Genomic DNA, 12298 nt, shown 5'->3' with positions numbered 1-12298 from the left:
AGGCCATGGAATAGACCGCCGCGCTACCCGGACACCCAACCGATATAGTTTCTGATGCTTCTCTGGCAGTTCCTCTCTCACAGTCTGTCTCTGAAACCCACTCAAAGCATCCTCGGTTATTTTCACAACTGTCTGTTACATGTGATGCAAGGGGCAGTACTTCATCCCTCTCTCTCTCACTCTCTCTCTCACCCCCCTCTCTCTCTCACTCCTCCTCTCTCTCTCTCTCTCTCTCTCTCTCTCTCTCTCTCTCTCTCTCTCTCTCTCTCTCTCTCTCTCTCTCTCTCTCTCACTCCTCTCTCACTCTCTCTCTCTCTCTCTCTCTCTCTCTCTCTCTCTCTCTCTCTCTCTCTCACTCCTCTCTCACTCCTCTCTCTCTCACTCCTCTCTCTCTCTCTGCCACTCTCCTATCTCACTCCTCTCACTCCTCTCTCACTCTCTTTCCTCTCTCACTCCTCTCGCTCTCTCTCTCTCTCTCTCTCTCTCTCTCTCTCTCTCTCTCTCTCTCTCTCTCTCTCTCTCTCTCTCTCACTCACTCTCTCACTCCTCTCGCTCTCTCTGTCACTCTATGTCACTCTCTCCTCTCTCACTCCTCTCGCTCTCTCACTCCTCTCGCTCTCTCTATCACTCTCTCCTCCCTCACTCTTCCTCCTCTCTCTCTCTCTGACAGATGATTGAGTCGGAGTGTTTCGCGGAGCTGAATGTTTTCTACCAGGATGGGTCAGTTCCTCCTGATCTGGACTGGAGGGGTCAAACCAGCCCTCCTCCCAAACAGGGCCTGCTGCAGAGACTGTTCGGCCGACAGGTCAGCACAACCACTACTTTTCCCTGCTCCTCCGTCATGTTGGTGTCGCGTGTCCGACAGCAGCGTGTTGAACATGGAAGCCGTGCGTACGGCTTTCATCTGGGCGTGCGCCTCTCGGTGAAATGGCGGTGAAGTGACTGCAGTAGTTTTCACCACCCGGTTCCTTTATTCAGTAAAAGTCTGTACAGTTTCGTTGATAGAAGGGCTGGTGCCTCTGACGGCGTCTCTCTCGTGTGGGACAGAAACACAACACGTCTTTTTCTGAATGAAAAAAGACACAACTGGGTACTTTCTAAAGCGGCCGTCGGTGATTTTAACCCGAACAGTTTTTATAATATTTGGTCAAAGTCCTTCTTCATCCCAGCAGCTAACAAGGGAGAAATACAGCCGGTGTCTGTGGCCGCCCTAGACGCTGTAAACACAAACAGCACATGTTCTCTGTTACCGCTCCTTCTCAGCCAATCAGGACACTTCTTGCAAGCTGGCAGCTCCATTGGCTCCTACTTGCTGTCAATCAGTTTTCATGTTCACCACTTTCATGCCGGGCGGCACGGTGGTGCAGTGGTTAGTGCGGTCGCCTCACAGCGAGAAGGTCCTGGGTTCGAGCCCCGGGGTAGTCCAACCTCGGGGGTCGTCCCGGGTCGTCCTCTGTGTGGAGTTTCCATGTTCTCCCCCTGTCAGTGTAGGTTTCCTCCGGGGGCTCTGGTTTCCTCCCACAGTCCAAACACATGTAGGTCAGGTGACTCAGAGACATGTAGGTCAGGTGACTCAAAGACATGTAGGTCAGGTGACTCAAGGACATGTAGGTCAGGTGACTCAAAGACATGTAGATCAAGTGACTCAAAGACATGTAGATCAAGTGACTCAAAGACATGTAGATCAAGTGACTCAAAGACATGTAGGTCAGGTGACTCAAAGACATGTAGGTCAGGTGACTCAAACACATGTAGGTCAGGTGACTCAAAGACATGTAGGTCAGGTGACTCAAGGACATGTAGGTCAGGTGACTCAAAGACATGTAAGTCAGGTGAATCAAAGACATGTAGGTCAGGTGACTCAAAGACATGTAGGTCAGGTGACTCAAAGACATGTAGGTCAGGTGACTCAAAGACATGTAGGTCAGATGACTCAAAGACATGTAGGTCAGGTGAATCAAGGACATGTAGGTCAGTTGACTCAAGGACATGTAGGTCAGGTGACTCAAAGACATGTAGATCAAGTGACTCAAAGACATGTAGATCAAGTGACTCAAAGACATGTAGATCAAGTGACTCAAAGACATGTAGGTCAGGTGAATCAAAGACATTTAGGTCAGGTGGATCAAGGACATGTAGGTCAGGTGACTCAAAGACATGTAGGTCAGATGACTCAAGGACATGTAGGTCAGGTGACTAGAGGACATGTAGGTCGGGTGACTCAAAGACATGTAGGTCAGGTGACTCAAAGACATGTAGGTCAGGTGAATCAAAGACATTTAGGTCAGGTGGATCAAGGACATGTAGGTCAGGTGACTCAAAGACATGTAGGTCAGGTGACTCAAAGACATGTAGGTCAGGTGACTCAAAGACATGTAGGTCAGGTGAATCAAAGACATTTAGGTCAGGTGGATCAAGGACATGTAGGTCAGGTGACTCAAAGACATGTAGGTCAGGTGACTCAAGGACATGTAGGTCAGGTGACTCAAAGACATGTAAGTCAGGTGAATCAAAGACATGTAGGTCAGGTGACTCAAAGACATGTAGGTCAGGTGACTCAAAGACATGTAGGTCAGGTGACTCAAAGACATGTAGGTCAGATGACTCAAAGACATGTAGGTCAGGTGAATCAAGGACATGTAGGTCAGTTGACTCAAAGACATGTAGGTCAGGTGACTCAAAGACATGTAGGTCAGGTGAATCAAAGACATGTAGGTCAGGTGACTCAAAGACACGTAGGTCAGGTGAATCAAAGACATGTAGGTCAGGTGACTCAAAGACATGTAGGTCGGGTGACTCAAAGACATGTAGGTCAGGTGACTCAAGGACATGTAGGTCAGGTGACTCAAAGACATGTAGGTCAGGTGACTCAAAGACATTTAGGTCAGGTGGATCAAGGACATATAGGTCAGGTGACTCAAGGACATGTAGGTAGGTCAGGTGACTCAAAGACATGTAGGTCAGGTGACTCAAAGACATGTAGGTCAGGTGACTCAAAGACATGTAGGTCAGGTGACTCAAAGACATTTAGGTCAGGTGACTCAAGGACATGTAGGTCAGGTGACTCAAGGACATGTAGGTCAGGTGACTCAAAGACATGTAGGTTAGGTGACTCAAAGACATGTAGGTCAGGTGACTCAAAGACATGTAGGTCAGGTGACTCAAAGACATGTAGGTCAGGTGACTCAAAGACATGTAGGTCAGGTGACTCAAAGACATGTAGGTTAGGTGACTCAAAGACATGTAGGTCAGGTGACTCAAAGACATGTAGGTCAGGTGACTCAAAGACATGTAGGTCAGGTGACTCAAAGACATGTAGGTCAGGTGACTCAAGGGCATGTAGGTCAGGTGACTCAAAGACATGTAGGTCAGGTGACTCAAAGACATGTAGGTCAGGTGAATCGGCCGTACTAAATTGTCCCTAGGTGTGTGTGTGTGTGTGGGCCCTGTGATGGCCTGGCGGCCTGTCCAGGGTGTCTCCCTGCCTACCTCCCAGTGACTGCTGGGATAGGCTCCAGCATCCCCACGACCCTGAGAGCAGGATAAGCGGTTCGGATAACGGATGGATGGATGGATGGATGGATGGATGGATGGATGGATGGATGGATGGATGGATGGATGGGTGGATGGATGGATGGACGGATGGATGGATGGCTGGATGGAGAAATTTGGCGACATTTTCCTTTAATTGTGTGGCCACGTAGGAGGATTCTAACTTACGGTCTCACATCCGGGTTCAGTAACTGCCAAGCGGCTGAACAGCGCCAGCTGGACAGGATAGTGAAGACAGCTAGCCAGATCACGTGTGTCCCTCCCCCCTTCCTGTTGGAGGTCTACCATCAACGCTGGGCTCGCAGAGCCTCCAGCATCATTAAGGACCTCCACCATCGTTCTCACGACCTGTTGTCCACCACCCTCCACCACCCTTCTCACAACCTGTTTTCCACCACCCTCCACCATCGTTCTCACAACCTGTTTTCCACCACCCTCCACCACCCTTCACACAATGTGTTTTCCACCACCCTCCACCATCCTTCACACAACATGTTTTCCACCACCCTCCACCATCCTTCACACAACCTGTTGTCCACCACCCTCCACCACCCTTCACACAACGTGTTTTCCACCATCCTTCACACAACCTGTTGTCCACCACCCTCCACCACCCTTCTCACAACCTGTTATCCACCACCCTTCACACAACGTGTTTTCCACCACCCTCCACCACCCTTTTCACAACCTGTTTTCCACCAACCTCCACCACCCTTCTCACAACCTGTTGTCCACCACCCTCCACCACCCTTCACACAACCTGTTTTCCACCACCCTCCACCACCCTTCTCACAACCTGTTTTCCACCACCCTCCACCACCCTTCTCACAACCTGTTGTCCACCACCCTTCTCACAACCTGTTTTCCACCACCCTTCACACAACGTGTTTTCCACCACCCTCCACCCTTCTCACAACCTGTTTTCCACCACCCTCCACCACCCTTCACACAACGTGTTTTCCACCACCCTCCACCATCCTTCACGCAACCTGTTTTCCGCCACCCTCCACCACTCTTCTCACAACCTGTTGTCCACCACCCTTCTCACAACCTGTTGTCCACCACCCTCCACCACCCTCCTCACAACCTGTTGTCCACCACCCTCCACCATCCTTCACACAACCTGTTGTCCACCACCCTTCTCACAACCTGTTGTCCACCACCCTTCTCACAACCTGTTGTCCACCACCCTTCTCACAACCTGTTGTCCACCACCCTCCACCACCCTTCTCACAACTTGTTGTCCACCACCCTCCACCACTCTTCTCACAACCTGTTGTCCACCGCCCTTCTCACAACCTGTTGTCCACCACCCTTCACACAACCTGTTGTCCACCACCCATCTCGCAACCTGTTGTCCACCACCCTCCACCATCCTTCACACAACCTGTTGTCCACCATCCTTCACACAACCTGTTGTCCACCACCCTTCACACAACCTGTTGTCCACCACCCATCTCGCAACCTGTTGTCCACCACCCTCCACCATCCTTCACACAACCTGTTGTCCACCATCCTTCTCACAACCTGTTGTCCACCACCCTTCACACAACCTGTTGTCCACCACCCATCTCGCAACCTGTTGTCCACCACCCTCCACCATCCTTCACACAACCTGTTGTCCACCACCCTTCACACAACCTGTTGTCCACCACCCTTCACACAACCTGTTGTCCACCACCCATCTCGCAACCTGTTGTCCACCACCCTCCACCATCCTTCACACAACCTGTTGTCCACCACCCTTCACACAACCTGTTGTCCACCACCCTCCACCACCCTTCTCACCACCTGTTGCCCCTCCTGCTGTCTGGGAGGAGCTACAGGACCATCTGCGCTACATCCAGCCGAATGCTGAACAGCTTCCACCCACAAGCAGTCAGGATCATTAACAAACCGTGTCCCCCGGTCATGCCCATCCACCCCCCCTCTCACCCCCCCCTCCCCCATCAGTGCTGGTCTCTCATTGACAGACACCAGCTGTCAACATTTAAACTGAAATGGGACTTTAATGGCCGGTGTTGTTTGTGCTTTTGTGTTGCCTCCTCTCAGGCGTTGTGTTGTAGTGGTGTGGGTTCTAGGGAGCTTGTGGGTGTGTGTGTTTTATCCTCTCTGTTGTGCCGCTGTGGGCTGGGACGAGCGGCGCTCCCTCCTTATTCATGTGCCCAGGTACAGAGTGCAAATGACTAACTACATCTTGACTCTTGAATACACATCCCAAGACCGTGGCGGACCAACACAGAACCTGTTGGACCTGTTGGTGAGCTCCTGGCAGGTGTCTGCAGTGACGTGAAAGTCCACCTGTCGGCCTGGACTGTAAAAGACCGGGTTTTGTCTCGGAAGTAATCCGTTTAGCGAGTCACCAAGCAGGACGGCTCACACCACAGTTAGACTCACAGCGTCCACAAAGCCATTCTCAACTCTGCTCTCTGTTTCCCCCTACAGGACTGCTGTGGGAACTGCAGCGACAGCGACGAGGAGCCCGCCAGGCTGTGACAAAAAACGAACCCCGCCACAAACACACACCAACACCCCCCCCCCACACACACACACACGTATACACGAACACATGTACAGAGAGATGCCTCAACTTCCAAGCCTCACACACACACACACACACACACACACACACACACACACACACACACACACACACACACACACACACACACACACACACAGAGGTTCTAATTTGTTTACAACTTTTGCACATTTGTATTTTCTAAGTCGATCTGTATCTGTATATACGTGTGGGAATGTACGTGTTCAGCTCGGCCATGTTGGATTGATTTAAAGCGAGGGGGGGCGAGGGGGGCGGGGGGGCGTGCTGAGGGCCTGGCGACCCACACAAACCGCTGGCCTGCCGGCGGGTTTTTAACTGATCCACGTGGATGTTAGCTGAGCGGCCACGCTCCCTCGTTCATCCAAAGACTCATGTTCACATCTGAGATCCAGCAGCTGCCCCTCGTTGTCCGCTGTTCCTCTTCAACACAGTGCCTTGCTCAAGGACGCCTCAGCAGCATCTGCCGAGGAAAGAGAGAGCGATACCACTTTCCTCCGCCCAGACGTTTCTCCGTTGGTTCGCTCGGGTTTGGAACCAGCAACCTTGTGGTTTCGGCCACAGCTAAACCCGATTCTGGTCGCTAACAGGGCGGGATCAGGTCTGTGGTCTGATCCGGCTCTCGACGTCACTCTTTTCTTTTCTGATCGTTTTATTTCTCCTTCCGAGTCGTCCGGGTGCGCGACTGAGCCCAGAAGGCCGTGGCGTCGTGTCCACAGAGGAGACGGTCACACCCAGGAGGTCCACAGGGAGGTCTCACTTCAGTGTGCTGGTCGAGGTCTAGTCATCCAGATCCGGTTTTATGACGTCATAAACCTTTAATCGCATCCATTATTGGCAGTGCCTGTTGTGCCCCCGCACCTCCCGGTTTGAGCCTGTTGCTGCTCTCCTCACCGCGCTGAGCCTGACCACCGCCACACTTACTCATCTTATTTCTTTACTTTCAATCCCGAATACTGAGAAGCGGCCCTGCCGGGCCACGCAGGTGCGGGTGCTGGAGGGTGTCGTGGTGTAAACCGCGCTGGACCCACTGGGAAGCGCCGAGGGAGATGGTGTCGAGACGGCTGCGTTTCCTGAAAATGATCTAAAAACAAAGAAACGTTGGTTTGAAGTGTCAGGTCTGAATTTCTGACCGCTGTCTCACAAGAGGTCGGCGACGGTAAGCAGCAGGAGCACGGTCCCCCTCTGGACGCCAGCGTCCCCCATAACACGGCCACTGTAAGGGAATTTAAAGTCACGCGACTCTCATCCCCTTTTGTTGGGGTTCATTTCTGCTGACGTTTTGGTGCGGTCACGTCCACAAAACCAGAACCCGTGCATCATTCCACACCGAAGGCCCATCTGAACATGACAGGGAACTGGTGGGAATCGCCCTGGAATGTGCACGGCCTCCTCCTCCTCTTACTCATTAAAGCGTCATTGTGTGGCGCAGGGGTTAGCGCGGTCGCCTCACAGCGAGAAGGTCCTGGGTTCGAGCCCCGGGGGAGTCCAACCTCGGGGGTCGTCCCAGGTCGTCCTCTGTGTGGAGTTTGCATGTTCTCCCCGTGTCTGCGTGGGTTTCCTCCGGGCGCTCCGGTTTCCTCCCACAGTCCAAAGACATGCAGGTCAGGTGACTCCGCCGTACTAGATTGTCCCTAGGGGTGGACGTGTGTGACGGCCTGGCGGCCTGTCCAGGGTGTCTCCCCGCCCACCGCCCGATGACTGCTGGGATAGGCTCCGGCATCCCCGCGACCCTGAGAGCAGGATAGGCGGTTTGGATAATGGATGGGTGGGTGGGTGGTTGTGATGATCCACTTCATGTTATTGTAGTCCTGTGGTGTGGCTCGGTGGAGTCCAGGATCCTCTGGAAACGGACTGACGGCTGCTGGTTTTCTGTCGTCTGGGCTTCAGCGAGGTCTTCGGGAGCCCTGCAGAAACAACTTTGCTTTAATGTACTTTCTGTATTTGTGCAAGTCAACTAAACGTAAACATTTCACTGCCAACAGGTGTACTGGTGTAGTAGAAGTACTCCAGATTACACAAGTACTCACTACTACCGAGTCAGTGTCGGATCTGAAACGTAGAGTAATGCAACAGTATATTTATAAGTATGTTTTAGTTCCCCACAGTTGGTATTGTAGGGAATTCGAGGGGCAGCCGGGAACTGCCGCAGCCTGGAACTGCCGCAGCCTGGAACTGCCGCAGCCGGGACACGAACCCGGGTCTCCCGCACCACGGGCAACTAGCTTAACCAGTCGACTAAAGGGTCCGACCCGTTAGCCCAGGGCTAGCGAGTCTATTCATCCGTGATCCCTACAGTATACTTTTTGTACCTGTGCATACGTAATAACACGTATGTACTGTAAGTACACCATTATTTCAATAAGGGGAAGTAGAAAACCAGCAGCACTCAGGGTTTCTACTCGGGTTCTACTCGGTGTCGACGTCCTCCGTGTTGGTTTGAAAGGAGGATGGCCGTGTGCACGAAAGGATGGCGAATAACATGCAACGGGACAGTTGTGTATGGATGGTGTGAGCAGTCGACCAGGTTATCTTTATCATCTCCCGAGACATTTCGGTGTCAGGAACCACGTGGACCTCTCTTAACGGGTCTGTTTGGGTGCCGCCGGTGCAGTTGTTCAGGACTGAAGCGTTGTTCCTGGTTTGGTTTTGGGTCGGACGCTGAAGCAGAACCAGCAGAAGTCCAGTGAACCCCTTTTAAGAGTTCTCCTTCAAAAGGCTGCTTACTCGTTTGATGTGGGAGAAGAAGTGGGTAGCTAGGTTTAGGATTCTACGTCTGTAAGTTCTGACTTGATCCGTTGTGTACGCCACGTCATCCTCTGCTACAGAACTGCGGGGGTTTGCCGTGCCATCCCACTCCTGCAAATGCAAAAGAGAAACCCCCTTCTCGACCCGTCATGTAGAAACCTCTAGCCACCGGCTGCTGCAGCCTGTCCAAGTCACGTCTTCTCAGTAGAGCTCAAAAGAATAAACGCAGTCAAACATCCACCTTTCTGACTTGTGGTCCGGGAACCCCCCTGTGGCTGAAAGTGGAAGTGAATTTGGCTGTGCTTCCAAATGGCTGCAGCGGGCTCATGGTTCTGGTGGGTCTACATCTGTATGACCACCTGACCACCATGAAGCTTCTCATCGGTACATGTTTGCTGTACTCTCAGAACAGGGTGAAGGACACCAGGCACATCTCTTGAGTGTTTGGTGCAGTTGGCCGCCGGCAGTCGTCTGACCTTCTCATCACACGCGAGGTCATGAAGGTTAATATAGAGGCGTTTTCATTTAAACCCACTAGACAGTAGGACCTATGGTGCACAGTGTCCACAGACAACTGAAGGTTGCTGATGCTACAACCACAACTGTTGTTTGTGTAGTTTTAGCAAACAGGGGTGAAGGAACAGCAAACTCCTCCTCAGCTCCAAGACTGTCAACATTTTAAATCAACCAATCAAAAAAAGGATTTCCAGAGTCGGAGACAGTTTGCCACGAAATGAGTTAAGAAGCAAACTACTTCTAAGTAATGCCGGTGACCCTAGAAAGGCCTGAGATCATTTACAACGCCCTCCTCTGCACTCTCCTCCTCTCTCTTTGGTACCTCATGTGACTAAATCTGTTTCCACGACAACGTCGGTTTGTGACGCGTTGAACTCATGACGGGAAAATCACCCCTGGTGGTGAATACGAGGATAACAAGACTGAGCGAGGGGACGACTGGAATGAAAAGACTTCAAACCTTCTACGGAACTGTGAATCCCTGGGCTCAACCCCCCCCCCATAATCCATGAACTTTGAACTCTGACTCGTCTCTCCAGTGACGTTTGAACAGACGGAGAGATGATGGAGGTAACTCTGAAGGGGGGGGGGGTCACAAATGGCCTTCGTGGAACCCTCAAGCCTGCATTCCAGCCAGCCTGCCCGCCTGTACAGTGTAAACTACTGCCCCTCCTGCTCCACCTCACCCATCACCTCCCTGTCCTGCAGGTTTAAGTAACGATAACCGCTGTGATCATAAAGCTGTGCTTGTGTGTGTGTGTGTGTGTGTGTGTGTGTGTGTGTGTGTGTGTGTGTGTGTGTGTGTGTGTGTGTGTGTGTGTGTGTGTGTTTCCTCTCGTGTGTTGTGAACACTGTAAGAAGAGAGGGCGTCTGCGTTGAACCACGTGTCATCACTTTCCTTGCAATGCACTGATCTGTCTGTTTCTGTGTGTGTGCGTGTGTGCGTGTGTGTGCGTGTGTGCGTGCGTGTGTGTGCGTGTGTGTTGCCGTTCTACAGGTAGACATGTTTAACGTTGTCGAGCCTGGACTGATAAAGGCTGAGACGATAAAGTTTTGTTATTTCGAAGCGAAGTTTCCCTCTGGTACATTTATATGAAAGACCCTCTTCCTCACTCGAGTTTACTGCTCAATGTTGTATAAAAGAGTCTCTCATTTGCCTTTGTTATGAAAACTGTCAACTTGTGTTGCAAGCAAATGACTCATTCATGCCCAATACCGAGTATTTCTCCATGGACTTTAATTAAAGTTGAATTGTCATGCCAGCAGCTCTGCGGTGAAGTTACTCGCGTGTGTCCATGGGCGATATTTCTGGAAAACTCTTCAAGTCCACTTCCCTGCTGCTTGGTGGAGCCCCAGGCCTGATGAGCAAACATGCGGCATGGAAGTCTGTGCACGGTTAGGCCTTTTAACACACGGTTCAACGTCCGCCAGGCCCCGGAGTCATGGGTGTTGGTTTGATTGATTTACTGATTGCTCACCGTGAGAACCGGTTGACAGGATGAGCTTATTTTCCCAGCTGGAGTCACAACAGCAGCGATGAAACGATATTAAGAACATGGAAATAAAAATCCACATTCACCAAGACCATGCATTAATTCCTGCATTGCTACCGCAGCAGCAGTGAGTCCACCTGCGGAAGGCTGTGCAGGTCCTGAGCAGGTGCTGTGCAGGTAGCTGTGCAGGTCCTGTGCAGGTCCTGTGCAGGTAGCTGTGCCGGTCCTGTGCAGATCCTGAGCAGGTCCTGTGAAGGTGCTGTGCCGGTCCTGAGCAGGTCCTGTGCAGGTGCTGTGCAGGTGCTGTGCCGGTCCTGAGCAGGTCCTGAGCAGGTAGCTGTGCAGATCCTGAGCAGGTCCTGTGCAGGTCCTGAGCAGTCGGAGAGCAGACGTCCTGCAGGTGGTGTTAAAGAGCTGATTGGTGCTTTGCTCTTCAGTGCAACACCTTGCACTCACTGTATCATGTGTTCTATGTATGAATAAGCTGTAGCAGAGTCACATAGACTGGCCCAGGCACGTCGACCATCTCAGATGGCGGATGGTTCACATGCCAAAATCCCCACTTTACGTTCTCATGTGGAGAGAAACAAATATGATCAGTGTTTCACACAGGGATAAAAGCCACGACCCTTAATCCTGATGCCACAGGACGGGAAGCTGCTGCAATAGCACTATTATGCTATTGCTAACCAGATGCTAACCAAGAGTAAATGATGGCTTCAACATTCACGTTTGTTATCAAAGGTGTCATTCATAAACCTTATTTAAGGTGACTTTATTTCCCCCTTTCCATTGGAAAAATGGGATGGGAATTGGGGCGGTAAACCATCTGCCATGTTGGGACTACTGTATTTTTGTACTACGTACAAGGGGACATCAGACTGGACCTAATCTCCCGTAGGCAGACCTCCGTCTCATCAAGCAGGGTAAAAAATAAATCAATTAGTTAACTGATTGAAATGAAACTGGGCTAATGAGCTCTAAAAGCCATTTGATTGGCTGTGAGTCTCGGCTCCGCCCGGAAACACATTATGTTTATTTACCTTGTTTAAATGAAAAAAGATCCGCTGCAAATGAGGCAAACACCTCATGCTTTGGATGCGTTCACGAGAAGGTAATGGCTGCAGCCTGCGGGAAGGCGGAGTTGGACATCCAGCCCCCGCCCACAGGCCCCGCCCACAGGCCCCGCCCACAATAGATTGACAGTGCCAGCGATTTATGCATTAAATTATAGATAACGCAGTATGTATATGTTGTCTCTTCAGAATTCGACCAGTAAAATGTCAAATCAAAAGCACGGCGAGTACTCGATGTGGGCTGGGGAAACGAAGCACGGTGACGTAATGGACGTGGGCGGGACTGGACCTGTGGGCGGGACTGGACCTGTGGGCGGGACTGGACGTCCAACTCCGCCTTCCCGCAGGCCGCA

At 51.6% G+C, this 12298-nt stretch overlaps 1 protein-coding gene across 1 annotated transcript in view; it reads left to right on the top strand.

Moving 5' to 3' along the window:
- grk6 (G protein-coupled receptor kinase 6) overlaps positions 1-10739 on the top strand; it is a 108912-nt gene extending 98173 nt beyond the window's left edge. The window contains exons 15-16 of the mRNA XM_056284393.1: positions 671-805; positions 5998-10739. Coding sequence (XP_056140368.1) covers positions 671-805; positions 5998-6048 — 186 coding nt within the window. The 3' untranslated portion in view covers positions 6049-10739. The remainder of the gene's footprint in view (positions 1-670; positions 806-5997) is intronic.
- Positions 10740-12298: the final 1559 nt, after the last annotated feature.

This window comes from Lampris incognitus, chromosome 8 (assembly GCF_029633865.1).
Source record: "Lampris incognitus isolate fLamInc1 chromosome 8, fLamInc1.hap2, whole genome shotgun sequence".
NCBI lineage: Eukaryota > Metazoa > Chordata > Actinopteri > Lampriformes > Lampridae > Lampris > Lampris incognitus.
The sequence above is the reverse complement of the archived record's forward strand: the minus strand, read 5'-3'. Positions and strand labels throughout refer to the sequence as shown.